This window comes from Pseudopipra pipra, chromosome 13, assembly GCF_036250125.1.
Source record: "Pseudopipra pipra isolate bDixPip1 chromosome 13, bDixPip1.hap1, whole genome shotgun sequence".
Taxonomy (NCBI): domain Eukaryota; kingdom Metazoa; phylum Chordata; class Aves; order Passeriformes; family Pipridae; genus Pseudopipra; species Pseudopipra pipra.
In genome coordinates, this window is record NC_087561.1 from 8,092,481 (window position 1) to 8,119,700 (window position 27,220).

General features: G+C 38.7%; 1 protein-coding gene across 7 annotated transcripts in view; it reads left to right on the forward strand.

Moving 5' to 3' along the window:
- The window catches only part of TENM1 (teneurin transmembrane protein 1), a 755,935-nt gene that overhangs the window by 617,901 nt on the left and 110,814 nt on the right, over nucleotides 1-27,220 (forward strand). For 6 of the 7 annotated variants that reach the window (XM_064669852.1, XM_064669858.1, XM_064669855.1 and 3 more), the window contains 6 exons: nucleotides 6,395-6,547; nucleotides 11,679-11,878; nucleotides 13,336-13,546; nucleotides 16,929-17,030; nucleotides 18,089-18,283; nucleotides 21,566-21,766. In XM_064669852.1, coding sequence (XP_064525922.1) covers nucleotides 6,395-6,547; nucleotides 11,679-11,878; nucleotides 13,336-13,546; nucleotides 16,929-17,030; nucleotides 18,089-18,283; nucleotides 21,566-21,766 — 1,062 coding nt within the window. The remainder of the gene's footprint in view (nucleotides 1-6,394; nucleotides 6,548-11,678; nucleotides 11,879-13,335; nucleotides 13,547-16,928; nucleotides 17,031-18,088; nucleotides 18,284-21,565; nucleotides 21,767-27,220) is intronic. The other variant, XM_064669856.1, reaches the window with a different exon arrangement.

Consider the following 27,220-nt stretch of genomic DNA (forward strand, 5'->3'; position numbering starts at 1 on the left):
TTTCAGCAGGTGATGCAAATGTTCAGTGCCTCTGAAAATTGCATCTCATGTTCTTGAATTTAACCATCCCTGACTATGAAATGGGTATTTTATATACAAATGTATTCTCAAGTATGAATATGAAGTTGTCCCTATCCTTCATGATGTTATCACTATTTATGAGTATGCATTGGAGATGGGTGTTGGGTCTTAAATTATATTCACATGGATAGTAAGGAAATAAAAGCCTCTCTGCTGCCTGCCACTGAGACCTGCCATTTCTCACTCCGTGTACAAGGTAGAGGAGTGATGATTTCAACATTGGGAAGGGCCAGGCCAGATTTTAAGGACAGATGTATCTCAGTGCATAGATTTATAACGTTGCTTGCATAGCTTTAAACAATATAAAATAGTAACAAAAATAGAAATTACCCAGAGAAGGCTCAAGGGGAAAATATGTTGATTTACATTGGAGAAGAGAATGGTATAGTAAACAATGCTAAATTTCAGGGTTATGTAAAAGCTGTGATGCAGATGCACAACCCTGAAATGTCATTGAACTCCTTAGTGGGAGAACTCTCCCTGGGACAGGTTCATCAGGGTCTCACAGCTGGGAATCTTGGTGGCTGCTCTCTCAGATCCTGGGTCTTACTGAGAAATTTGATATTGTCACAAATCTCTAAGTACTCAGAGGAGGAAGTCTGACAACATCTGCTGTTGTCTAAGATGAGGTTTTGTTTGTTCCTAAGTCTAAAATACAAGTCAGCAATGAGAAATAAAACCATCATCCCTTTAGGAGGATTGCAGGAGAGGGGGAGTATATTTGTATTTTCAGGTATAAAAATATGATAACTATAAAGAGAAGAATGCTTGAGAAAGAGGAGAATGCTGAGGGTTAAGATGGCTATAACAAATATATGGGAATATATGGAAAAATCCTTATTTCATCATGCCTTAATTGGTCCAAAATAACTTAGCACTTTAATATGGATTTAAAGAAAGTACTCTTAAGACTGGATCACATATTAGCAGTCTCAAATTTTCAGATTTGTTTAGAGCAGAATGAAGTAGTATTTTCTTTATAAAATGAGCTTACAGAAGATGACTCCTTCTGTAGGTCAGGATCAGAACTTTGACTCTTATTTGTGTGCAGATATTTTCACATTGCTTCACCTTTGCTGGAACTGAGACACCGATGCATCTGTGGCTTCATGCCACAGTAAAATCCAGTTTTATAAGCAGAACCTGCTAGCAGTTACAGAAACAAATCCTTTTCTGGCACTTAGTCAGAGCAGGTGCAGAAAGAGTAGTCAGCTGCTGGTATACAGTCTATTACAGCTCTTCTAAAGTCTGGGCTTCAGGGAGATGATCTACTGAGATTCTGTAAAATAACTGGAAACAGCAGAGAAAGCTAAATAGCATCCTTGAGTGGAGGTCAGCAATTTGGAGGGACTTCACATTTGCAGGACTTTTGTCCTCTGAAGTTCAGCTCGCAGGTTGTAAGTGCTTATTGCACAGGACTTTTTTGACGTCTCCTCACTACCGAGTGTCTCTTTTGCACCGGAGCCAAGGCTCTTATTCATATTCTGCCAAACATGTAGCACCGGAGTTGACAAGCTGTGCTTACACAGAAGGTAGATAAGAATAAATTAAATTAGATCATTGGCTTCGTAGCAGATGGTGGGTTAATCCAGTTTACAAAGCGAGTGCTGAAAAAATTGCTTGTATCTTTGTGAATATTTATTTACTTTAGTGTGCTGTGGAATTGTGGGGACTGAGGTAGACAATCTGGAAGTGTCAGTTTGTTTTGTTTAAATGTTGAATAAAATAAGAAATCTGGCCATTTACGTCAGAGGTAAAGACCCAGGCTTTGGTTCTAAGCATGGCCCGACTGGTTTCACTTTCAGCAGTAACATGAAACAACCAGAAACCTGCGTCTGGATAGAGAAAATCCCTTAGGCAGCATAAAGTAACACTGGCTTTTTATCTCTTTGTTCCATGAAAGAAATTTATGGAAATGGTAGATGATGTAGGCCTTTAATATATCTTTTTCTGCAAGAGATCTGTTTTATACCTAATAATTATTTTTTACCTAAGAAGCATAATAAATTACCCAGAAAAGCTCTGTACTACGTGTAGGATCTTCTGTATTGGAGAGAGATTGATCATTTAAAGTTACCCTGCGTGGCTCCACTGCCAGGGTAAGGTGGTTGAGGAAGAAATTTAGGTTCACCATAATCCTGTGGCATCCTCCAGTCTCTTCAGATCCACTGACTACAGACTTCTCCACATTTAGCATCTGCTATAACATCCATAATGCATCTTAAAAATAAAAAAAATTTTACTTTTGAGTTACAGTTTTATCAGAAACTTTGAATTAAACGGGACTATCTAATAAAATATTAGTGAAATATAGCTGTGGTGGTATCCATCCTATAAGACCTATCTCTAAACATTATGTAAGGAGGGTCAAATTCTGCCTTCAGATACGTTTTCCTGCCTCCAGATCACCTCAGTGAAAGCAATGTGCAGCTCTGCTCATGGCAACATGCAAAAAAACTGCACAGAGCAAAGTAATAATGTAAAGATAGACAGGGGGATTATACTGGAGGTTCAAGCAAGCCAAGAAAGAGTATCTTTTCAGATAAGCTTTGCAGTAGGATAGAAGAACCAAGGAAAGAGAGAAATCAATTTGGAAGTTCAAGAATGCTGGGTAAAAAAGCGCAGTTGCTACCAGCAGGGAGAATATTGCACTCAGCTGTCAGAGGAGAGGTTCAGTTAGGCCAGCTGAGGGGATGTCAGGGATTGATGCTCCTGCTGACTCACCACAGCTCCTCCTAACAGAAGTAGGAATTTTGCAATCGTGCCAGCTAACAAGCTGTTTCATCTCCACTTGCCCTACCAGTCCTTGGGTTCTGCCTGAAACTGTAGCAGTTCACCAGTGACCTTGTGCACCCCACTAGTAGCTGAAGTATTTTAGGTGCTGCAAAATACAGGGTATGTGATTGCAGAAATTTTTTGGTAAGCCAGATAGGCAGAGCCAAAGTAGCTTTTGCTTTTTCTGTAATATGTGTAGTCATCAAACCTCAAAGGCTGTTTCGTGTTCTGTGTGAACTTGAGCTACATCATGTAATGCATCTTTAATCCTAATGGTGGGGTTGCGTACTGTTAGTCAGCAACCAGCCCTCAAGAGTACTGCAGTCAAGGTCTTCTTGTGTAAACATCAGTCTGAAAGGTTGAACTTTGAGTAAAGGGCAGAGGCCTTCATCAGAAAGTGAATCTCTCTTCTTTTTACCCGGCCCAGTGCTAAGTTGGACAGAGCGATGGTATCATCTTCTGTTTGGTCTGTGGAGCAGGATCTTATAGCTGGGCATTGCACATGGGAAATACAGCTGAGAACCTTGCAAAGGGATTTGTGCTGTGGGAAATGACATTGTGGCCCACAGTTGAATTGCATTTTCTGTGCCCCTTTGTGCAAAGGGGGAAAATCAAAAGCCAGAAATCCACTAGAAAAATCAAAGAATGACTCAAAAGAGAAGTTCTTTTGAGCTTTTTAATGAAATTCAGTACATGCCTACTTATTTCTAAAGAGATTTGAGAGACAGAGATTTGAAAGTTTTATGTAATCTTATTTGGTGAAATAAGTGTATATTTAAAACATAGTGTACATATGTTGTAGGAAACAAGATTTGTAGGAATTATGTATACCCTAGGTAAAAAGAAAAGTATCACAGAAAATGAAGAGACAAGGTAGGGCTCTGTGTCTACTAAATAAACATTTATTATTCCCTGTAGTTAACTTCTGAAAAAGGTATATGTAGGAATGAATGGCTTTACTGGTCTATGTGGTCTGGTTAGTGTCAGAGTGACACCTGGATCTGAAGGTAATTTCTCGATAGCTAAAACTAACATAATAAAAATTGGAATGATTTTAAGACTGCAAGGTGACCAGGTTTCTGCAGTGCTAGAAGTCATTCAGTTCAATTCAAGCAGACCTTATTTTCACAGCAATGTGCTTTGTTCTTCAGGCACTCAGTTGTGCCCATTTTTTTGCAAATCTGGCCCACCGGTGCCCCATGTCACCTCCCACGGACAGCAAGTCCGAGGCTGGCAGAGACCATCATTATCTACAGCGCAGTTGGTGTTTCTCAGGGAGGAAGCTGACTGTCAAACATAGATACAGATACTTTTGCCGGCTTGCCAAGCTTTGGCACGAGCTATAAAAACAACGGCACTTCCTCAGCCTGAAGGAAGATGAAGCAAGTAAATGATTGGAATTGGTGCGAGTGGATGACAACAAGCACAGTGTGTGTGATCTGGAAAAGACAGGCAGTAAGGAAAAGGTGCAGTACACATTCAGCCCTTGCTTTGTGACATACCCTCTGCAGCACATGCAAATGCTGTCTTAGGAAATGATGTATGCAGTTGTGTTTTGCTTCTAGTGTTGATCTGTTTGAAGTGCTGATGTAATTATTTGCATTAGTATAAATGAAATGTAAATTCTTTAGTTATCAGTCCCAATGAACTTTGTTCCCTTTTGTTGTTATTAACTCTTTAAATGATAATAGTGTCTAGAAGCTCAAGCCAGGAGCAAGAACATCTACTCTAGAGATGTCAAGGCACGTTGGGTTTTGTTGTATCTTCCATATGTAGAAGTAATCTGTCTTGCATTAAGAAGCTCAAAGCTCAGACCTGAGCTCTGTGTGATCTGACTGCAAGACACTTTTCAAAGTATTAGCACGGTGCCTTGGTGATTTCAATCCTGTAGAATATGAAGTAGTCCAGGCAAGTCTCTGGCTTCAGTTCTCACAACTGACACTGGAGTAAGCTTCTAATATCTCTTCTGGGGAGTGGGTATCTGCTGCCTGGTGATTTGTCTTCAGAGCCCAGATCTGACGGTGAGTCACTGATTTGAGAATCCAGTAAATTTGGCTTTCTTCTTCTGAAGCCAATATAAAAAATATAAATGAGTCACAAATACTGTCACCTCACTAATTTAATAGTAATGCTCTCAATTGCTTCAGTTGGATCATATAGCTGTACTTGTGTGACCCAGGAGTGCACAGATCTGGAATTAATGACTATAGATTGGCAGCTTTACATTCCTGTGGTAGCTTTGGCAAGCCCTTGCCGGGAATCCATTCAAGGCTTGGGATTTTGTTAAATTTTTATACTTTAACTTTTCAGCATGCAAGGGAGGCTTGTGAGCAAACATGTGGGAAATGGACTCAGGTTTCTCAGTTGTCTTGAGATTTTTTCCTTGAAGTATGTGCAAGTGCAGAATAAAATTATGTACTTTCTTAATGCAAGACCCATTCTAGATCACACTTCTCCTGAGAGTCTCTGAGGTTCCTACATGATTCAGGAAGAGCAAATATATTGCCTTTTAGGCTCCCACTGTGGGCAGATCCTACTCAGTGCAAATTGCTGCATGTGGCTAAAGAGCTGCTGCTTGAGCTTTGCTCTTTATGTGACAATTTCAGCTCCTCAGTGGGGGTGATCCTCAATTCATATTTTAGTGGGTCATCTGTCCTCCCTGCTGACTTACTTCAATGCTAAGGCAACCTCTTCCTTGGAATACTTTGCCCTTCTCAGTAAGACCTAGGTAATTGTCTAGACTGACTGCAGTATCATATTATGTTAAAATAAGATCCTCTGTTGCTGTCTTTCTTCTACCATCCTTTGAGGCCTCAGATCAGAAACAAAGAAAGGAAAGCAGAAAACACAAATGGGTTCTGCAAGCTAAGTAGAGTAGGCAGCCCCTGTGTATGGTAATAAGGATAATTTATAACTTCCTAAAAGGATTATTTAGTAGATTTCATAGTGCATACGTAAATAACAATTATATTTCTCTTAATTTGTGTTGTAAAATAATTACATATATTTTAGATCTAGAGTCAGCTTTTTATCTGCAGTGCAATTCTAGAGTAAATCTATGGAGTCGGTGTTTTACTAATGTTTAACCTAAATGAAAAGGTTTGGAAATGCAGTGGGCACATTTTTACTTAGATTGGGTTGGAGAGGTGAGAAGTTGTTGTCAGTGCTTTAATCAACAAACCGAGCTCTTTGAGAGTCAAGAGCTGAGGAACAACATTGATGTAACATTAGAATCTGTCACACAATATTGAATTTATTCAACTGTTATCCTTTTAATTGCAAGTATTTCCATTAATTGCTGTAGAAATTCATCACCCTGACCTGGCTGAGCTCCAAAAAAAAGTGTGGAAACTAATTAAACATTGAGTTTTAAGGTAAAATAGTAAATTGCTCATTAGCCCCCTTGAAATGCTGATTTATTACTAACAGAACAAAGTAATACTTGACTTTGCAGAAACTAGGTCATCACATTCTTTCGTAGTCTCACTGAAGGTGCTGTAGCTTAGACATCAGTTAATTGGTCTTCATTTTTTTGCAGCAGTACACTTGTTTGGTTTAACCTGGCAACTACAACCTGTGGAAGGGCAGCTCTATGAAAATGGAGTTAGCAAAGGAAATAAAGGAACAGAATCCATGGATACTACTTACTCACCAATTGGAGGAAAAGTTTCTGATAAAACAGAAAAAAAAGGTATGTGTGAATGAGAAGACAGACAGATGATGAATAGCTAAACATTGCTACTGTTCAGATTCTGTATTTGCTACATTTTGACAGTATTTTGAGTTGAGGTCCTATCTTCTTTAGTATAATTTTAAAATGGGTATGAAAAACTCATAACCAGATCGTTTCCATTAGCAGAACTCTCACTGAAATTAGCAACCAACTCAGACTATTAGGAAAGGAAGGTTCAGTAGCACAGTAATTGTCCTTCTTTTGTGAGAAAAGTGAGAGCATTTGGCTTCTGTCTTAAGACAGGGGAGGGGAGACCATATTTACCTTGCTCCCGCTTGTGCAGAGGTCTTCATGCTATGCCTGTCTTGCAGACCAAAGTCAATCTCAGGCAAAGTGAAACCCTTTGCACTGACAGGTCAGAATGTGCAGAGGGGTAGAAATCTTAATGCTTTTCAAGTCATGCAGTTCTTGAAGGCGTAAGCTAAAATGCAGCATCCTGTCACATCCCAGCTGAGCCAGTCACAGTGAGTCAGCTCACAGGAATCTACCATGGCTTCACAAAACGCCTGAGCCAGTCTGGCAGCTCCCTGCTGCCAGGGGCACAGCCCTGCTCTGTCCTCCTGCCTCCCTCTGTGGCTCCATACATCCCTGTGCCCACTGCAGGGATTGTCTCATGCATGACCAAGACACATCAGTTCCCTGTGGCAGCAGAAAATGGCTTTGTTAGAGAATGCAGGTAATCTTGTGCCATGGAAGTGGCTGAACCAGACCTCTTGAAGGGGCAAAGAAGTGCCAGAGCTGGGATAGGAAAGGAGTGGACAGTGCAGCCAGGAGGATGAAACAGAGAGGACTATCTGAGATGTGCAATTCCTTCTTCTCAAGTCCTGTCATTTAATGTTGTAAGATCACCTGCTCCAATATTAGTCACAAGCTCTGGCCCATGCTTCAGGTTCACCACGGTGACGATGCTTTCTGACCATAAGAAGCAGGTGGCCCTCCCATTTCTTACTCAGAAAAAGCACATAAATTAGATTAGATCAGAAAAACTGAATGCAAGTAGAATATGAAACCTAATCTTTCCACTTGTAAAGTGGAAGGTAAAATTGTCCTGATTGCTCTGCAATGATGTGAGATTTCCAGAGCTTTCAGATTTTAGAGCAGAGCAGGGATCTGATTTTGTGTGTTTCAGGTAAGATTTATGGCTGAAAATATACAACAAAGTGAGACATTGTTGTACCAATCCCTCCAGGAGGAAGATTGCAAAGTCTTGCAAATCAGTGTGGCACAACTGGATAGACATCATATTAGATAAATGTGAAATAGAAATATATGTAAGGAGACAATGACGTTATCCATTATTTTGTCCCTTAGAATGGATTGGTAGTGAATTGCAGTCAATGTTTTATACACTTTTATATTTTTGTCCTGGTGAACCATGGAAAATATCTCAAATAGTTCTTCTCAACTGCATTAAATCTTTTTGTCAATATATTACAGAATTAATAAACACTTTTCCAAAGCATTTGGCTTCCGAAGGAGGATGTGCAGAAAAAAAGATCAAAAACCTTAAAAAATTAGTTGCTTGAAAACAGAGAAAAGGATATGTGTGTGAGTCAATAGAGACTCAATCTAGTAGGTAAAAACCCAAACCACCTGCCTTGCCCCAGGGAATCCCAATGTCTAGTGTAGCTACACAACTCCCCCACAACACTGAAGAGCAGAGGTCTGTGATAGCAGAGCCATTTCACTGAGGGCTTATCCAGCAGTTTCAGGTCAGTCATCAATATAGCTAAACTGTTGTCCTCTTTCACCTTTTGTGAGTAACATGGAATCCAGCGTGTATTTTAGCAAGAAGTATGCACTGGGAAAAACACAAGAAAAATCGTGTAGAATTAGTACATGTATAGTCTGTCTCTGGCTAATTGTTGCTCATTTTCTCTCTGTCACTTTAATATATAACAGTAATTTTATTCCCAATCTTCATAAAAATTTTCCCTGTGGACACGGTGAAAGGGAGCTTTTGGAAACAGGCAACTGCTTTCCCTACAGCAGGATTCCACCAAAAGTTGATGCTTTACCTGTAAACTTAAAGCCTCTGATGTGATTTCACAAGGATAAATAACTGCTGTCAGATACTGTGGCCTCCCATTTTCCCAAATCAATGCAGCAGCACAGAAGGCTTTTCCAGACTTTGAAAGCATATATTTTAACAAATCTTTTAATGAAAATCAGGTTTGCAAACCAGCAAGTCAGATTTCTTCAAGAAGTCACTTTATAACACACTGACCCACGGCTATGAGTTAACATTTTAATATGTAGTAATGTGATTAAAAAGTCAGACATCCTATTGATGCTGGTATTTACCAGGGGAGTACAAGGAGATTGATTATTTCAGGATCAGTAATAATCAGCATACGGGTATGTTCTTGTGAAGGTAATTGGCACCACGCTGTTTGGAGTTTTTCTTTCTTGAAGCCAAGAGAAACCTGTGAATAGAAATCTATCTTCTGTTTCAGACTTCCAAGGAAAGTGTGCTTAGAAAGAATAGAGAAGAATTAATACCAGTTGGCAATACTGGGAGCTGTACAAGGAACTGAATATAGATAATTAAATGATACTTTGTCATAAGAAACAAAGAGCAGAATTGTATTGCAGCACTGTAATTTTAAAAGCTTATTTTTGACTTTTTCAAGAAAGAGCAAGGAAGTACATGAGGATAGTCTGTGAAGAGTGCATCTTCAGATGCCTTTTTTGTCTGGCCAAATACTTACTTAATTCAACTAAGCACAGAAACAGAGCCAAATTCTTTTTCTGTAAAGAAAGCACAGTGGCTCAGTGAATATGAAAACATGCACTTCAGGCATGGCTTCTATGGTGGCCTTTCCATGCTGTGTGGTTGTCTGAAAAATTAGCATTTGAAAAGGTAGAGATACTTCAACTGCATCCTATCAGTTAGTGGTAGATAGTATATAGATTTTCCTGTTAGCATTATCAACAGCAGCATGCACTTCTTTTCCATTTGATGAGATAAGTTGACATATAAGTGCATCTGGTTTTTTTAAAGTTTAGATAAAATTGTTTCTAAAGCAAAGGTATTTTCAGCCAAATGTGAAAAAGTCTGATGCGTTGTTTTGAGCCTAGAAACACTAACATGATATTCAGCATAATTTGATAACATCAGTTAGTGAAAATTCACCCAGACTAAAGATGTATTGCTTCTTATTTTCAACAAAAAAACCCAGACCTTTTCACTTCAACAAAATAAGAAGCAGTTACTGTATTTTAAAGACCTTGAACACCGACCAATAATGCCATTAACTTCAAAAATGATACTGTATCCTTGACTTTTTACTTAGCTCTACCATCTTGTAATTGTTTCACATTAATTACCATGTGTCAATAACTCCAAAAAGTTCCTTAGTGTTTTACTTAACCCCAGGTAATTGCTTGCAAAGAATCATTAAGATTTAATATCTCTGGAGTACTGGAAATACAGGAAAAGGTTTGTAAATTTACACAAACCTAGTAGGATCTTTTATGAGTTGGAGTGGGAAGGGATCCACTTTCATTGTCTAACATAGAAAGTTTAATTCTCTTCTCAAACCTCAACATTCAAGATTTTTTCCATTAAGCAAACTGGGAGTAGTCTCACCTTGAACATTGTTAAAGCAGCAATTTGGAAATATTTTAACTCACAAACTAAGGGGTGTATTTTCACAGTATTAGATTACAAGTTCTGTACACTAAAAATAGATGCTTTTACGTGATGAGGTGTTAAAAGGTAGCTCCTAGTTCTTGCTGTAGGTTTGGTGACACAAAGCAGCCATAAAGCTGAAAGATCCAGTACCCTGGGAATTGCTCCTGCCTTGTAAATTAAATCTCTATTCATTAAGAATGCTAAGTACTTCCTACGCTAGTTAAAGCCTCTGTAAGGTCCCACTGAGGGTCTTTGTTATTAACACGTTCAGGAAAAGCTGGCCCTGGCTTTGCTGCTGCTGTTTTCATTTCCAGTGCCGGTTTATAAAATTTCACGTACATTATGTTGGATTAGAAATTTATATACATTATTGTAAAAACTGAGAGTCCAGTCACTTTGCTCCTCAGTATTTTTCACTGTGATACTGGAATGAAATGAAACATAAATGGGTATGGCTGCTGAATTCAGTCTTCTCTTAACTTGTCCTCCGATGGCACATACAATCCTGCTTTTATTCTAGTTGAGAGAAAGGATGGAAATGTCAGAGTTTAACAAACCTTTCCATGGAATTAGCTCAAATGTTAGCAGGATTGGGTCTGTGATTTGCAGCATGTCACAATGCTGATCACAGACAGGCATTAAAAAACACAAAGTTGGTGATATAAGCCAGCAAAGCAAGCCAGCTCCAATTTAGTTTGGCAAAGTCTTCTTTGTGCATTCCATTTCCCTTTCTATTTCAGCTCTCTCATACCCGTGTGTGAAGTTACATATTGTGGATGTCTGCAAATTTATTGTTCAGCATTATGAAATTATGCCAGCTTTCTCTTCAGAGTGCCTGTCCCTGTCCTCATGCCCCTATTGCGTTTTCATGCAGAAAGACCAAGCCAGAACAGATGTTCTTTATTTCTCCAGGACTAGATTATCACTACCATAATAAAACCATTAGGCATGGTGATTAATAGAAATCTAGGCTTTGCACATAGGCTCTGAACTACTGGGTTTGATGGATTTTCTGTCCTCAGTGGGGTCCATTTGTGTAGCTTATGCAATGCCCCTTCAGCAGCAGTCTGAAATAGGTGTCAGAGGAGGAATGCCCCACTGCCTTCTCTCTGTGTTCACAGTTGAATGTGTTTTGTTTCTATAGCTGATAGGTAAAGACCATGGTTTATGCAGCAGCAGTTCCACCTTTTCATATTCAGTGCGGCGTTCCAAGATTTCTAGGGCAAAAATGCCCCATGACACCTGTTGTTGGAAACATTGCATGCAGGTTTATTTGTATTTTCCAACATGTTCAGTAAAAAACGCAGTTATTCCAGCAAAATGCCCTCTGTTTAGAGATTGGTTTTGTTATATTCCATTATATATCTAAGGCACATTTATACCTTGTGACCTGTTATCTTCCACCCTCCATGAATACACAACCGACTGTTTTGTTTGTTTCTGGAAAATCAGTGTTTCAGAAGGGCCGGGCCATAGACACGGGAGAAGTAGAGATTGGAGCACAAGTTATGCAGACCATCCCCCCTGGTTTATTCTGGCGCTTCCAAATTACTATACATCACCCAGTGTACCTGAAATTTAACATCTCACTGGCGAAGGATTCTCTGCTGGGAATTTATGGCAGAAGAAACATCCCACCTACTCATACGCAGGTAATTTGAAATAATCCTGCTTCTATCATGCTTACATTTTCAAGCAGCAGCGGATGTGAATGTTCACAATGTGTTTTCAAAGCAGGGAGGGAGGAAGAGACTGGCTGTAGCCACAAAAAGCAGTCTGGTAATCCCTTTCTTTTGCTGAGCTCTAGCTCTGTGCTCAAACCATCCCTTCTCAGGGGAAGGAACAGTGTCCTACCAGACAGATCAGCAGCTGTGACCATGGGGATGTGACTGTCTGGGAGGCTGGACAGGTACACACCGTCCTGCTGCAGAGCTTCAGCCTCTTCTGTGCAAGGGCAGTGGGATGAAGTGCCAGATCACTTGAAAATGCTTTAATTTCTTTTTTTCTGACTCCATTAAAACAAACAGATTGCATAGTCAGTATAAAGAGTTAATAGCAAAGAAAAAAGCTCTTTCTGGTTTCTAAGATGATGATGATGGGGTTTTTTGAGTGCTTACTCCTGGGGATTTTGCAGGAGAAAACCTAGCTAATGTTAAAATAAATAAATATTACTTATGCAATATTGCTGGTCACATGCAATTTTTTTTATAGACTTACTGTATTTGGCATATGAAGCTGTCATTTCTATAGGTAATAGATTTTTCATCTTTCTTTATAACAGGATCACACTCCATAGAGTGTGATAAGTATACATGGAATAACGGGAAAATGTAAGGGTCCTCTGGAGGTCATCTACTCTGACCTCAGAAATTATTTACTAGAGGTTTGGTATTAGAAATAAGCACTTTTAGCAGTTGTTGACTTTAATTGGAGCTGGATCCTCAGTTGATCTGACATTGAACTTTACTGAAAATCAGAATGCCTAAAAACCCTAGAGAAATATAAACTTTTCTTGAACAGGGATTCATAGAAAGGTTTACATCTCTGATGCTTTGAGGTTAACAGGTCTTAAAGTTGTCAGCATTAAGCCAGTTAGGTATTAAGAACTTCCATGTAAAAAATATATACTTATTTGTATTAATAAAATCAAATATAAATAAAAAGTATATTTAGGTTTTGATATATGATATCGATAGTAAGGGGCAAAGATATAAAAATCTGGTATAGAACAATAGGTTCTTTAATCTGTTCTTGGCATTTGAGATGAATAGCTGCATAACATGGGGACTACAGCTTGGGAATTTTGGAATTATTTCCATTAAAGAGATGTAATTTTTGGAGTAAATCTGCTATATTTGGTGCAGCAAGTCTGAATTTACCCTGCCACAGCAAACAGCAAGTTTTGATGCCAGATTTCTGACCTACCATAATGCTTTTTATGTGTAACCTGAAGCTGAACAGACTGGGTTATGCAACTGCTGTCCACATTGGCGAATCCTTAGGCAATTCCTCATAAGATTTCAACTGTTTATTCCTGTTTGAAGGAGACATGCAGAGTAGATTCATGAATATTTGCTAGCTGGTTAATTTTTGCTCATTATTATTTCAGTTTGATTTTGTAAAACTGATGGATGGAAAACAGTTAATTAAACAGGATCCAAAAAACTCAGAGGAGCCCCAGCAAGCTCCCAGGAACCTGATCTTAACTTCACTGCAAGAGACAGGTTTCATCGAGTATATGGATCAAGGAGCTTGGCACATGGCTTTCTACAATGATGGAAAGAAAGTGGAGCAAGTGTTTGTACTAACTACAGCAATTGGTAAGAACAATTACAGTAAAATTGTTATTCTGCTTATTACGTTGGAAAGATACATTTGAAAATTATTGACTTTAGTTCCAACTTCTTTTAAGTATTGTCTTAAACATGTTTTATTTCAGCTTAGTTTAATTCACCTCAGTGGAGCAACTTCATGTTTAAGCCAATATTAGACAAATAGCAACATTTGTGTATTAAAGATGGATGTTATCAAATTAATTAAGTGTGAAGTTTTTCTGTGTTAAGATTTTTATGTGATAGCTTAAATGCTTGAGTAAATTCTGGTATTATCTTGTTCAAAATAAAAGAGATTATATCTGCCCTCTCTACTGGGTTACATGGGAACCATAAATTCTACAAAAATTATCCAGGCTTTTAGTTTTTATTTCCAGTATTTGAGTCAGTTAGAAGTTAGAAAATCTAAAAGGTGGCTTTTGTGGATTTTGGTTGTGGTTTGGTTGTGTTGTTTTACCCAGTTATTCAAATGCACCATTTTGTTTGGAACACAGAGGGCAAATACAGGAGGCAGTGTCCTGATTGCATATCAGATTCCTACTGCCTTTTTAACACATATAGGTGGAAAAGTGTTTGCAGAGGTAGGTGAGTGAGCAGTCCTCACACGTAGAGCTTTTTCAGAATTTAAATTTAGGTAAAGTGTTGTATTTATGACAGTCTCGGTTTGCTGCAAGACTTTAACCACTATACCCTTTAGTTAACCTGTCCTACCATATGTTTAGCAAGATGTCTTTACTAGTAATGGACATGCCATCTGCTCTACAGAAAAAGTGGATACTATTTTTACTTTGTGGTGAACACCTTGCAGAGCAGGACAGTATGATTCAAATAACAAGATTCTGAAGGACTTATAGAAAAAGAAAATTAGAAATTGAGATGGAGTTTTAATGGCTGGTTCTGGTATAAAAGTTCATATCTGCTCTGTTCAGGAAAGTTAATCTTTTGCAAGCAAGAAAATATGCCATTATTCAATGCCATATGAGAAAATAATATTCAAGTGATTTGTGAAGCATGGTTGCAGATTCTGTACAAAGATTATAAAACCTGGCCAAACTCCAGCCCAGATCGGAATCCAAATTCCTGCCCCCTTGTTTATTTCTGCTGTAAGATAGCAGTGTTTATACAGGGGGGTTTCATTTAGTAGCATAAGCTCTCAAAAAAAAAAAGATGAAATTAATTGCTGCAGTTTAGTTCTTGTTGTAGTTGGTAAAAAGGAAGTTGTCCATCCCCTTATGTGGCCAATAGGCAGAACAAACTGTGTGTTAAAGAGGAAAGCATGTGAGACACAGTGCAGGCAGGAATCCTTATATTTCATCTTCAAAATGGCTGCAAGAAGACATTTTTGGGAAAAAGACTGTTCATGCTGCAGCAAGAATCTATTGCAGATGCATTTGAAAACAGTGCTAGCTGTTTTGTTTTCATAACCTGGGTATCTACTTCTCCTGGGTTTCTGCGCAGAACGGTTCCTAGCTGTCTCTCTGGGGGTTTCCAAAAACAAAAATAAAATTCCTTGAGCCATACTTCTTACCCAGATTGGGCTGGTGTCATATTTGACATCTCTGCTGACAAAGGAATCAGCCAGGACCAGAAACACTCAGACTAGAGCAAGAGCTTGGATGCATCTCTGCTGTGTGCTACTGTGAACCAGTCATGCCCTCCTCATCAGCGTCTGCTAGGTAGTATTTCAAGATGCTCAGTGTTAGTTATGTACAAAATTGATTTTGCTGACACTTTAGCTAAAGCTCAGATCAGACTTTCCCTTGAGGAGGGTGATTTGCATACAAAATGTAGCATGCCTCAAGTTTTGTTAGCTAAATAAAGGGCAGCCCAAACTGGACATTGCACTGAGGGGAAGTAACTTCTCAAACCATTAATTCTTTATTTCAGGTCAATGTAGGGGTCATTTACCATGTGATTCCGGAAAACTGAGAAGGCAGGCAAGAGCACACACAGAGCAAGAGAAGAGTTGATAATGAACAGCAGTATGAAAAATTAATAACAAGCAGCATACCTGTGAAAAAACTTACCTCTAAAAATGAGCTGTTTTTTTGACTTTGAAACAGATATCTGTGTCCAGGTTATGGGTATCTGATGAATAGATACATATCAAGTATCTCTTCTTTAATATAAACGATAGCCCAAATAACAGTAGGCAAATAACAGTAGGCATTTTCAAGAGGAACCAATCCTTATCTGTCCAAGTGCTCATAAATAAGATCAAAATACAGTTATTTCATTTATGTTTATTAGTTGTAGGATCTGCTTATAATGCATCATTTGACAGTGTTTGAATTTAAAAGCATAGCAGATTAAATATTCCAATGGTACGCTCTTTCTTGAGAAAGCTTTTCCTCCCAAATAACTTGCTGTGGACAGATACTCTTAAAAAGGAGCTGGGGTTTTTTCTTTTTCCTCAACAGTTGTTATTTTGTGACAAAGGAGTCCTGTCTCCCATCTTCCTATAGTCAGAGGTACCTCCCACATCTGTTAGTGCACCTGCCCGTGTAACAGTCACAGGTCCCCTCCTCTCCCATCCAGCACAGCACCTGCGTGGGCTGCAGAGCCCCTCAGCCCTAGAGCTGACCTGACAGTGACCTGCTCCATGCAGGATCATCTTAGCTTGAATTTACTTCATATTCTTTATTCAAACCCCATATAAATCAGTGAATCTACTGCTTTCCTGTAGGAAATACAGGTGTAAATTAAAACCTGCTAATCCATGTACAGATATGAGCCTGTCCTCAGATGTGTGAGGTTAAGCGGCTTGCTATCCGGAGCTGTGTGATAAAATGTAGGCAAGTTTAAGATCAGAACTGAAGGTGGGTTTTTTTCCTTTAAATCTAGTTCTTAGTCCTTTATTGCATTGAATTTCATCACCGTACACAAGACTGGTTTTTTGTTTATCTGATTGTATAGAAGTGGAAATCCTGCCCTTCTCCAAGGGATTCAATTCACATGGTTCAAATGAACACCTTAGAAGGCAATTTACTCTATAAACAGGTTTCAAACAAATTACTTCAGCAATAAAAGAAAGGGTTTAAGATGGACATTTTTCAGCAAATACTCAGGATCCTGCAGTGCTTTTAATGGTGGTAAATTTTACATGAACACTTACTTTAAAAGCTTTTTGGTGTAATATAAATGATGCACCTGTTATCTCAAAGCTGTCAGGACAAAATCTAATAAATATTTGTAAGCTGCTTGAACAGGAATTTTGTTTTATGCTCCCTATGAATGAAAATGGGCTTTTTACTGCCTCTGCACCTATTTGTATGTTGAGATGTGTCCTGCAGAGTGAGGTGAAGATGCCATTCATTTCAAATTCAACCAATTTCTGTTTTTCTTTGTGCACAATTTTCTGAATAAATAGAAATCCTGGATGACTGCTCTACTAATTGTAATGGGAACGGAGAATGTATCTCAGGGCACTGCCACTGTTTCCCGGGATTCCTCGGTCCTGATTGTGCAAAAGGTAATCTCATATTAACTGACCCACAGTGCATGACAGGGATCATGATTATGGTGTGTGACTGCTGGGCTTGCAAAGATTCAAAGTGATTAAAGGAGATTAAATTCCTTTTTCCAGCCAGATGGCAGATACAGTATAAGCACACATGTGGAAAGTTTCTTGATGCTGTACTTGAGTTAACATGCATCAACCACTTCTCCCTCCCTGACTTTCAGAGTTAATAAGTTCCTCCATCCCTCTTTGCATCCTCTCCATAATTGTAAAATACAATTTTTATTAAGTGTGTTAGCTTTGCATAATGTTTTCTGTTATTTAAAAGTGACAAACAGTTTCACTCTGGAGAAAACATAAGTAAATCAAATGCTTCTATGGTCTTAACTTGAATAGAGTGTAGATAAGAAACCTAAAGCAGCTTACAGACAGTTTTCCAGCATTAAGGCAAAAAACATGTTAAGTGACCTTATTTCTTTTTCAGATATTTCTGTCGGTATTATCCATCATCTGCTGCATATGATGTCCAGAAGTTCTCATGTTTTTCCAATGTCTCCTCAAATGTAGGGTTGCCTTTATTTTTTTTTTTTTAAGACCTCGATTGGCTCAGAAATAGATACTGGATTGTAAAACTAAGATTCCACATTGCTGGTTTACATACAGATTAGTAATGGCTAAAACCTCAGTAACATCAAGTCTTAGAAGGAAAAAGGGCAGAATCATGCTTCAGTACACAGGAAAGAAATATTAATCTTACTGAAAATCATAAGCAGGCATCACTGCAAGTTTTCTGCAGAGGCCAATCAAGGGGAGAGAATTATTTTTTTCTTCTAAGATATCCCATTTCAGGTCAAAATTAAGGTATACAAGTGAGACAGACTGAGGAGATGAGGACATTGTATTACTGCTGCACTACCTAGTTCAAAGATTTCAATCTGTTACAACCCTTGAACCAAATGGAGGATCGAGGAGCTGGAGTGGAAAAGCAATTTTACAGAACAATAAATGCAATAAATGTTAATCTATGTAAGTATGTAAATACATTAAAAAGGTCAATCTACCTTCTTCAGATTCCTGTCCAGTGCTGTGCAGTGGAAATGGAGAATATGAGAAAGGTCACTGTGTGTGTCGAAATGGGTGGAAAGGACCGGAGTGTGATGTTCCAGAAGAGCAGTGTATTGATCCAACCTGCTTTGGCCATGGTACTTGTATCATGGGCGTCTGCATCTGTGTCCCTGGATACAAAGGAGAGATTTGCGAGCAAGGTTGGTGAAGTTTCCTTCTCTATAGCTAGGGGGGTTGATTTTTGTCTTTAATCTCCGCTCCTGTTTCAAGGTAGTTAAAAACTCACGTATGTGTGATTAGCTTTCTGTGAAGCAGTACTGACCGTTTTGCTCAAAACTACCTTTCCTTTACTGCCTCATAGAAAATAATGTTAAAATAGAACATTTTGGAAGGTAAAGGTATTCAGGTCTCAGTAACAGTCAGTGGGCTGATCACGTTTTTATTCAAAAGGATAAAATTATTTATCACTGTCTAATAAGACCATCTAATATTTGTAGCATGGGCAATCCTCTGAAATACTCAGTTTCTCTTTTGGTCCAAGGGGACTATAGTTCTCAGATGATTTCTGTTCTCCTCCTCCATTGAAGCTCAATAGCAAGACCAGAACTGGGTGGAAGTTTTTGCCAGCAGTGTATTCTCAATCCTCCGAAAGTTTCCTGGAAAACGTCCCAGGAAGAAAGGATTTCTTTTTTTTCTGTGAAAGTTGTGAGACTATCTTAATTTTTTTATCTCTGCTTTTCTTCTGTCAGGCTCCAGATACTATTTTGAGGAAGGCTGGCTGGTGTCCCCAGCCCTCCTTGCTGCCTCTAACCATGGTCCCTTAGCACACACCATCAGAGAGCCTGCCCAGGCTTTTTTACTGGGCTAAAAACTCAGGGTAAGGCAGTCAGAAGATCATTTAAACAAAATATGATGTGGTTGTTCTCCAGAGTAATCAGACGATCGTAATCAGCTTTTCCCTTTCTTCATTCTGCCACATCTTAGATTTTTCTGACAATATAAAACCAAAAGAGCAGCAAACAGGCTCAGTTTACTAGAGCATATTGTGTAATTCTGTTGTCATATGTCATTTTTACTGGGAGCCTGTGTTCAGGGTACTAAACTGGCATCCTTTAAGGCTTGGCTAATAAAAAGTGGGAAATTATGAGAACAAGTAACTGTATTTTTACTGGGTTTGGTTCTGATGTGTCTCTGCCTTCATGTATAGACAGAAGCAGTTGTTGTTTCCCTCTTAGCATGTCTGAGATAGCTCATCAGCTTTGACTTTCTTCCCCTGTGCATAGCCTTGGAAAGCAGAACTCTTCCTCATGCTTGCCCTGATTTGATGATTTTTCACTAGTCCCCTTAGCCTGAAGCTGGTGACAGCATACTTTGTGCTTCCTGCTATATAGATTTTCGGTAATTCTTTTGAGTAGCACACAGAGGAGGCTTTTTATGTGGCTTGAATTCTCTAGTCAGAAAAATGTCCAGGATGGATTTGATGGATCTGACATACCTGGAATGGTTTTTAAAGGGACAATCAAGAGAACACATCCGACATAGTCAGTTGTTAGTAGAAAACCCAAATGGGGAAAAGCAGGTAATACACAGATTTCCTCTCTGAGGTCATGCTGCTGACAAACCTGTAGCTGGTGAGAGGCTGACTGCTGGTTTTAGTTGCTTTGTTTCTTGCCATAATGTGACACTGCAAAATGGTTAGGGAAAAAAATTGACGTAAATGTACTCAGACAGCTATTGAAACCAAGAGTGTGAAAACACTGGATTTTTATAGTAAACAACTTTTTTGTTGTGAAAAAAGGTGAAATTATGTAGAAATATGGTGGGTGAAACAAACCTGTGTAAACTGAGTATGGTGGGTTTTTATTGTATCATTGTGCGCTTGACATGACTGTTCAGTTGGTATTGTACAACATAATTTGTGCAGTAGTGAGATAATTCTGTCACGAATTAATTGAGATTATATTATTGTATGTAAATATGATTTTAGTCTTCTAGCAGTACTGTTAACATAGCGGACATAGTAACAGATGTACTATCCAGGGAGCACCAGTAGCTGCATGTATTCATTGCTGCGGGAGTCCTTTGAATTTGTCCTGTCAGATTATCTTTCCTAAAATGGAGTCCCTCAATTAATTTTAAAATATCAGCAAAATAAAGAGCTGTCTCAGGATGAGAGAAAATTGTCGTGTATTTTTGTCCTATGCTTAGCAAGATGTGCATTGTCCAGAAACACTGATTCCCCTCTTTCAGAATTACATGGTGCTATGCACAAGCCTGGAAGGCTGAAAAAGATAAAAAAATAAATCCTGAAATTAGATCTTGAATTGGTAGTGTAGCAGTTCAAAAGAAAAAGCATTACTTCTTTATTTTTAGGTCAAAAGGTCCTATAAACTGGAGGCCATTAATCTCTGTGTCTGAAGTATTTAGCCTTCCCTTCCTGAAGCAGAGAGCATCTCTTCATTCCCATAGCACAGAGTACTGTTTGTTAAGTTTACAATTTAATTATTAAAACAGTACTTGTGCTGATACTTGAAAAATACATAGCAGAACTTTCACAGTGCCTCTTTACCGTCAGCCTGAAGCGTGATCTAACATGGATGGGCTGCTGGTTAATTGTTTCCCATGCTCAGACCCCACAGATCCTGTTCAGCTCCACAGCCTTCCTGCAGCCTCCAGAGAAGGCAGGCTGCTTCCTGCTTAAAACCTGTCTTGTTAAAACAGTGCTGGGGCTTTGTGAAAGAGTATGCTGCTCATACAGGACTAACCAGCCGATTTAAATTCTTCTACAGAGCTCCTGAATTTTTCACTAGGAATAGTTTAATCCAAATTGAGAACAAATTTAGCTCTTTGTTTGCAAATTGTTCATCAGTACGTTATGACTTTTATGAAGCTGTTCATTACCTGCAATTGCCCAGCACATACTTTCTATGAGTGTATGAGATTTTTTTTTTTTTGCAGCAAGCATAGAGTCAGAAATTCACTACTCGAGGTTAATGGATGACCATTTTTTGTAGCAAATTTTCAGCTGTAGAGATAGTTTTCCACAGGAATATGAAAGAATAAATCTTTCTTTTCCCAGATGTAAATAAAACACAGAGCACAAATACCCAACTAGAAATACAAAGCACGATTATAGAAGTAGTTATTAATTGCTCCAGCTCTTTCCCAACCCCACTGCTGAAGCACAAACTTCACAGACTTAGACCAATAGACCTGTCCTGGGACTCTATGTTTTAAAAATAAGACAATATCCAGGACAAGCAGATTCATATGGCCTCTAACTGTCTCCATGCTTGTTTTTTTCCTTGTTTTTGGCTGACACTTTTGCAGATGTTAACACAGACTATGTTTGTTAACATAGTTCCAGTTAGGTTGCACAAAAATTACCGAATTGCTCTGAATCCCCGATGCTGTATTTCACTAGTAAATCAGTGTGAAGTTGCAAGTTTTATGCTCTAAGTTGTATATTCCCTGCTTTCCAGAGGACTGCTTGGATCCAATGTGCTCTGGCCATGGTGTGTGTGTCCAAGGGGAATGTCACTGCTCCACAGGCTGGGGCGGTGTGAACTGTGAGACTTCGCTTCCCGTGTGCCAGGAGCAGTGCTCGGGGCACGGGACTTTCCTCCTGGATGCAGGAATCTGCAGCTGTGAGCCACAGTGGACAGGGTCAGACTGCTCTACAGGTATGCTGGAGATTTTGCTATATCAATATTGCCTGTGCTTTCTACTGGCTTTCAGTTGCCAAGGATAAGAAATGGATTTTCCCTGTGACAAGAATGTTGTGTGCCTGATGGTGTGACAGCAAGAACAGTAGTCCAATAAGAGTGCAAGTGCCTCCTGGCACACACTAGAGGCAAGCATGAATCTCACCTGAGTTGTTGAGCACTGATCAGACTCATGCAATTGGGGAATCCCCGATTCTGAGAGAGATTGGGAGTATATAAAAAAAAATTCTAAATGCAGTGGCTGATGAGTAAGAAAGCTATGTCAAAAAAATCTTTAAACAAAAATGACCATCCATTCTCTCATGCTAGGATAAAAATTCTTTCTTAGAGGACCATCAAGGTTAGATTCCCACTAAACTTGATTAAGAGTTGAAGTGGATTTCCTGTGTGCTTTGTACATTTACATTTTGTTTTCTTGAAATGAATGCACTCTGCACATTTTACTCTGTAATGGAGCGTGTCATTACCAATGTACATACTACTATTTTTTCCCCTTTAGAGCTTACAAAGCCAAAATCTCAGATGATAAGTAGCACATCCCAGTACAGAATAGATGCAAGTGACAGATTTGCTGAATGCAGTGGAATACAACCAGTGGTCAAAGTCACCAATTTTTCTTAGAAATCATCATTCAAAAGAGCACTTGGAACAGTATAAATTTCCGCTCAGATCTTTTAAAATGTATGGTTATGATCTTTAAGTAGGGACTTACAAAATGTCCCCCTGCATGATGAATTTTTAAGCAACAAGATATTGACATGCTAATAATTCTCAGTGTTTGTTACAAAGACCCTGCATTCATTCTACACTCCAAAATTAATGCATGTAATTTTAGTCTGACACTGTCGGATATGGCACCTGCTTTGATAAGGATTGAATTTTTATTGGCTTTCAGCAAAAGACCAGTTGCTTTCATTTTGATCCTGTATTTTATTATATGTTAAAAATATTCCATGAAGGTTAGTATAGTAGTATTTCCATTAATGTAGCAAATAATTAGGAAAGGTGTTAGCTATGTACTAAATTTTTGCTCACAAAATATGCAGACTAATTCTGTTCTAATACAATATTGTTGTAGCTCAAAAAACGATGTTAATCTTGGAAAGGTCTGTTGTGTCAGCTGTATGGGGCAATTAGATATTAAGTAAGGGACCAAAAAACTAATAAATAACCTCCAAAGCTGTTTTGATCATTTTTTAGAAGGCAACTTTTTTCCTTACCTCCATCAACTAGTAGGGAAAATAGCTCTCTTCATCTCTACTGTCTTCTGAGTTATCAAAGGATGGCTTTACAACCACCAGCAGTCATCTCTTTATAGCCAGATACTTCTGACTTCTCCTTTCAAATATATATTTCTTCATAGGTGTTAGACTAGAATCAGGATGGTATTGTCAATACATTGAGTGTTAGACTGAAATATAGATGTTCATTTGTGCTTGAGATGTTCTTCCTAGGATCAGTGATTGCTGTGCATCTTGAAAATAAAGCTTGATTTTAGTGAGGAAGGAAAACATCAAATGAGTAAGTAAGAAAACATAAAAGGAGTAACAAGGTCAGAATAAATGAGCTGTCGTATGTGAATGGAAAAAGTCATGAGGTTCTGTACTATGAAGAGGATGAAAAGGGTAAACCACAGACTGCTCATCTGGAATCAAACAAGGAAAGCTTGTAGCTGATAGACGAGCGGTCTCTCAGCCTGCCTCAAACCCTTGCACTTTCCTGCCATCTCTGTACCACATCATTGTCAGTGCTGGGAAAATTTGCCTTTCTGTATCACCTTGAAGAACACAGACTCTTGTCCTGAGGATTTCTGTGTTCCCCAGGAAATTCCATGTACTTTCAAAATAAAGGATAGATTAGTTAAAGTTCTATGTTTTTTGTAAATAGAAATGAATGTATCTTGGCATACTTTAAAAGGGGGAAATAAAGTTTCCAGAACGTTTTTGAATAGTTTTCCAGATCCAGTGTGACCCACCTAAAAAGGGATGAGCTATCTCTATGATACCTTCCCCTACCTGCCCATCCCTATCTCTTCAGGCAATACAAACTTCCATTTCACAAGTGGAAGACTGGGGAAAGATAAAAATCAGTGTGGATATGGAGGAAGAGAGATGAAGGGTCACTGTGTGACCCATGCATATGCTGAAGTATTGCCAGTATTTGGAGCTCCGGCCTGAGCTCTGGAATCATTAATGGATTTTTGAGGCTTGAAAAGACCATGTTGTTCATGCTGTTTGATTTTCTGTAGAACGTTATAAAAAAAAGAATTCATCCTTCAGTTTTTGTTTGACACTCATAGTTTCTGTTTAGTGTTTTCAAATTCAAGCTTCACACAAAGACCAAAAATGAAGGATAGTCTACCATGTCCTAAGTAAATTGTTTCAATTATCCCTGCCCTCTCTGCTAAGAAGTGCACCTTCCACTCCCAGTATGAATAGGTGCAAAGTCTTGCAATTGTGTTTCTGTGAGGTGAAAGACTGTCAAATTATCTGTAGTCCTTCCAAATGTCCACTCCATCTCTGCTCTGACCTGTGGACTGCCAAAACTTAATTTCAGTGCACCACTTCAGGATACTCCTCCTAAATCCAAAGTTCCTTCTGGCCAGTTGCCATCCCCTGAGGGCCAGAAAATCCTCTTGCAGAACTCCAAAGCAGCTGTTAGGATATGTTTTCATTGAAGTGTTTGAATTGCTTCTCAATAAAAGCAGCTCAATATGGCTTGAAAGTCATTCAGATACTTAGTAATGCTAATCCTGCACTACTTGTAGGACACAACTTATGATGGCTTTTTATTCAGCTCTGTTAAGATCCATCCTTTCAATATCCTTAGCTGGATATCTGTTTCAGACATATTTGGCCTCTTTCTACCCTACAATATTGAACTTCCATGAAAAGTCATTTTCTTTTGTTAGCTCAGATTTCAATTTACCTCTCCCAGGGATGACATGGTTTTCATTCAGGCTTTGCCTTGCTGCTTATGCACCTCTTTGTAAAGGCCGTTCCTCTCAGCTAACATTCAAACATACAGATAATGTGCTTCTGGTTCTTCTGCCTTCTTTAGGCAACATCAACTGAATTTCACTTGGAAAATATTGGCAGATTTTTAGCTACACCAATCAAAACAACATTGATGGGTGTCTTTTCTACAGCCATATGTGACATCAGGAGAAGAAATTAAAAAAGCACCTTCTGTCACTACCTAAAATTTGGTTTGTTGTATGGACAAGATCAAAGTGTTTTAATTGTTCTATGTGATTATAGACTGACATGTATTTACCATGACAGAGATGGATTAGCCTGTTTTGCCAGTTTTCCAACTGGCTTGAATGCTGAAGGTCAAAAACAAGCCATGACTTTCACTGCTTCAAAATTATACCAATGTCAGAAATTTTTAGAGAAGCAGCATGGAGTTATTCCAGTAGCTTTCAAGTGGTGCACCTGGGATACCACTGTTGTAATTCCAGTTGCAATGGCCTAGGCAGACATTGCTTGCTGCCTTATCTGTGGTATAGTCTATGTTGAAATATACATCTTCTTCCTACAGTAACTTTATTTCTTTAAGTTTTTTACCAGCTGTCCCTTGAATAGTTATCTGTTCTGCTTTCTGCAGTCTTCTTTGGACCGTATGAGGAATGAGGAGAGTTCTGTCCACTTTTGCCTAAAAGTTAGAGAGGCAGAGCCATTAGGGTTAAGCTAAGCTAATCTCAGGCAGATGTCCACAGCCATCTCTGAGAAGAGCTGTCTTTCCACCACTTGGATTCCCAAAGTTTTTCCAAGACAAAAAGAAACAGCACCAGCACTGCTTACAATTCCACATTGTCCAAGATGTTGGCCGCTAGTCACACCAACCATACAGCAAATAGGTCGTCTTTAAATATTGAAATGGCTTTCGCTTACGCTAAAAAAAAAAAAATATAAATATGAGTATTCTGTGTTCAAACTAGTTCCTAACTATCTTGTTTATCGCTTTCCGCATTTAATTCTAGTTTTTCCTAGTTTGTTCATCCTTGTGTGAGTCACACAAAAATGCTCAAAGACATTTATCCCTTACCAGTTTAGCCATCTGTGCCCAAGAGAAATGCACGAGGTATTGGGCTCCACTTCTCGTTTAGTCTTCCCCTGCCTCTAAAAGATGTGGATAGAGAACAGGAATTTCAGGCTTTGCTCTAAGTGAGACTGATTGTATAACATGTTTTGTGAAAACCACCTGTACTGCAAAAGGTCGTCCTTGGAGTGTTTCAGAGTCTCAGCATCTTTACACCAGCTGAATCCAGTTATGGTAGTATGTGAAAATCCACTATTAGTCAGACCTTGAACACAGAGCTCAGCTGACCTGTGCAGTATGGGCATGATTTACTGCATATGTGACACAGCCAGTAGGATGGAAGACTGACAGTACACTATTTTAATGTCACCAGGACTTCAGAATAGTCAACTTTCTACTTTCTGTCTGTGCATCTTTGTTGCTTTATTTATAGGCTGTCATCCAAAATCCCTTGATGTTAATGAGTCATCTCCCTTTGAGGCGTATAGGCAGTGCTTTTCAGAAAGAAAAAATCAAACTCGTGAGTACTGACTGTTCATGTCAGGTAGAAGGGAAGCTCTGGATAATTGAAGGTGCAGCATCAACAAACTGAACAAAAAAACTCATCTTCTGTTCTCAGATTGACAACTTTAACATGGAGGCTTGAGATTAAATATCAAGAGAAAATGGATGACAGAGTTGTTCAGGGGGGCAGAGCCTTAACTAGCATAAATTAGTGTAACTGCAGTGATACCACCAGTGCAATCCCAGTGTGTTTCAGGTGAGAATCCAGCCCTGAGTCACTAATTAATTGCAGCACTGAAATATTATAGACTGAGAAATCTGTGGCAGAGCTGATGCCTCTGACATCTTGTCCTGCATTCGTTTCTCTAGACTCTATTCAGCCAAAGTAGGCCAGTTTCTGTCCCCTTACTCCAGGACATTTGTCATAATTCCACTGAATCCATTTATATCACTGAAGCAACCTAATTATGATTGGGAAAAGAATACTGGCAGTTCTTAGTCACAAAAACATTCATCCTAAAATGATTATATGGAGATGGTATATATTTAGCATATCTATTTTTGGTTAAGCTCTCCTAGCAAGATTGGTGGTAATTTTACAAAGGGTAAAAATGGATCAGCAGCCTCTTCCTTCGGTGTCTTGTAAAGCATAAAACCTCTTTAAAACTGAAGTGCTTTGAAAAATGCAAAATGTTGTAATTGTTGTAAATTGATATGTGCAGAGTGGAGTAATTTAAAAATCATTAGAAGTCTGCATTTTTTAAAGTAAAGTGCTTCAAAAAGAAATGGAGGCATAATGCAGTGTATTAATATAGTTCAAGACATCTCAAATAGGTTTCAAAATTAAACATCAAAAACTGCAAC